Source organism: Dipodomys ordii, unplaced genomic scaffold (assembly GCF_000151885.1).
Source record: "Dipodomys ordii isolate 6190 unplaced genomic scaffold, Dord_2.0 Scaffold95, whole genome shotgun sequence".
NCBI lineage: Eukaryota > Metazoa > Chordata > Mammalia > Rodentia > Heteromyidae > Dipodomys > Dipodomys ordii.
In genome coordinates this window covers 6,459,356-6,461,439 of record NW_012267311.1, presented here as the reverse complement: position 1 = coordinate 6,461,439, position 2,084 = coordinate 6,459,356, and the positions used below count along the sequence as shown (strand labels likewise).

Below are 2,084 nucleotides of genomic sequence, written 5' to 3'. Positions count from 1 at the left end.
AATAGACTTTCTTTAGTTTCTTTTTTTTTTTTTTTTGCTTGGTCAAAGGAGAGAAATCTCCCTGAGTCTTCAACCCATCTTCTGTCTGCCATGTATGAGAACAGAGCCTGTACCATCCCTTCCCACTGCAGGTATAACTGCTGGTTATACAGAGCCTTCTCTTGGAAGCAGATGGCCTGGCCTGGTCTTGTAGCAGATGGTAGCCAGAGTCAACAATCTGAGCACGTTAGTAGAATTTGGGTGAACTCATGGGAACCATGATCTGATTTTGATTTTCTGAGCATGATAAGCCTGGGATTGTTGATCAAGGTCTTCAGCAGGAGCCACCTCATCCTGGACCTTGCTGAGATGCGGGGACCTAAGATAGAATCAGAGCAGATAAACCAGGAGTTGTGTGCTGGCTGATTGGGGGAAGAGTAGAGTTTGCCTTTGCCATTCTTGAAGACTTTTGGAAGAGCTGTGTCAAATGTGTGGGGGACACCTGTGGATAGGATGGAGGTAGAGGAATGTGAGTGATCCCACAGACCTGGCTATCTGCATAGTTGGGACAGCAGTGTATGCATCTGAACCCTGAAGGGGCAGAATATCTTCAGAGGGCAGAAAATCCTAACTAAGCCCCATCTTGGAGGGCATCTTGTGGGTAGCCTAGGATATAAGATACATCAGAACCCTCGAACAAATGAGGTCTGGATTCCATTTGCCTAACCAGAGCTCATTTCCAGGAAGAGATCACTTAGCAGAAAAAGACACAAAGCTTAGCTGACTGGTAGCTAAGTCTCCTGAGCTCCCTGGTTGAAGGATACACTGAATGGGGTATGCAGATTAAAAGGGGGAAGGTTAGAAGAGGCAATCCTGGGGAATTTTGGGAGATCCCAGGTATCTTTGGATATTTATTTCCTTTTCTCTGAACCCAGGTTCAAACAGGAGATAGATGTTACCTGCTGATTGGTTTAGGTACCAGTATTTGATAGACTTCTGCAGCTTCCTCTCCCTGTGGCCAGTGATGAGAATATGGCAAAAGCTGACCAGCACAGGATTGGTGTGGTAATGATCCACATAGAGCATGCCGATCCACGCACTGAACCCTGAAACCCAGAGGCAGGTCAGGTCCAGTAGCACTTCCTAGCAAGGCATAGTTTGTGCTTTTCTGATATAACTGTCAGTCTGTTTGTGTTCCATTGGTGGCCGACTCTGCTGAGAATCTAGACAAGGAGTATTAAGAGCCAGAAGCACTCAAAGACCTTATTCTAAGCTATGCATTTTATGGAGAACTTGAAGTCTGAAGTTGCTGGAGGCAGCCATGGCAAAGACCTTCTGTGCGGATCATGAATGGAATGAGGAATAAGTGACGGCAAGCTAGAGACCACAAGCTAGAACCAGAACAAAAGCTACTTTTGCTTCCTCTGAAATGGCTTTGATTTTAGAGTATTGCAACTGCACAGAAGATTTTCATGACTAAGTAAGTTTCTTAGTAAAAACACTAATTCTCAGTTGTAATCTTGACTCAAATATTTTAGAGCTATGTACTCATAAACTAAGTTCTAGTTGTTCAGAAAGCATTTGATTACAGCCTCTGTCTGCTCATTTGTATGTGTGTGAGAGAGAGCTTCTCTTGCTCAAGGTAGTGCTCTACCACTTGAGCTATAGACTCTTTTCAAGCTTTTTTTCTTTTTTAGTAGTTTATTGGAGATAAACACAAAAGCTTGAGAGCGTCTGTGGCTCATGCCTATAATCCTAGCTACTCAGGAGGCTGAGACCTGAGGATCATGGTTTGAAGCCAACCCTGGCAGGACTGTAAGTTTCTTATCTCCAATTAGCCACCAGAAAACTGGAAGTAGAGTTGTGGCTCAAACTAGTAGAGTGCTAGTTGTGAGCACAAAAGCTCAGGGACAGTGCCTAGGCCTGGAGTTCAAACTCTACAACCAAAAAGAAGAAGAAGGAGAAGGAGAGGGAGAAGAGGAAGGAGAAGGAGGAAAGGAAGGGGAAAGGGAAGGGGAAGGAGGAGGAGGAGGAGGAGGAGAAGGAGAGGGAGAAAAGAAGAAGAAGAAGAGGAGGAGGAGGAGGAGGAGGAGGAGGAGGAGGAG

The 2,084-nt window shown here is 45.2% G+C and overlaps 1 protein-coding gene across 1 annotated transcript in view; it reads right to left on the bottom strand.

Annotated features, from left to right (window-relative positions):
• Positions 1 to 209: 209 nt before the first annotated feature.
• The window catches only part of LOC105993383 (stimulated by retinoic acid gene 6 protein homolog), a 24,659-nt gene continuing 22,784 nt past the window's right edge, over positions 210 to 2,084 (bottom strand). The window contains exons 16-17 of the mRNA XM_013026624.1: positions 939 to 1,085; positions 210 to 358 (exon numbers count right to left, since the gene is read on the bottom strand). Of these exons, the coding sequence (XP_012882078.1) occupies positions 210 to 358; positions 939 to 1,085 (296 nt within the window). The remainder of the gene's footprint in view (positions 359 to 938; positions 1,086 to 2,084) is intronic.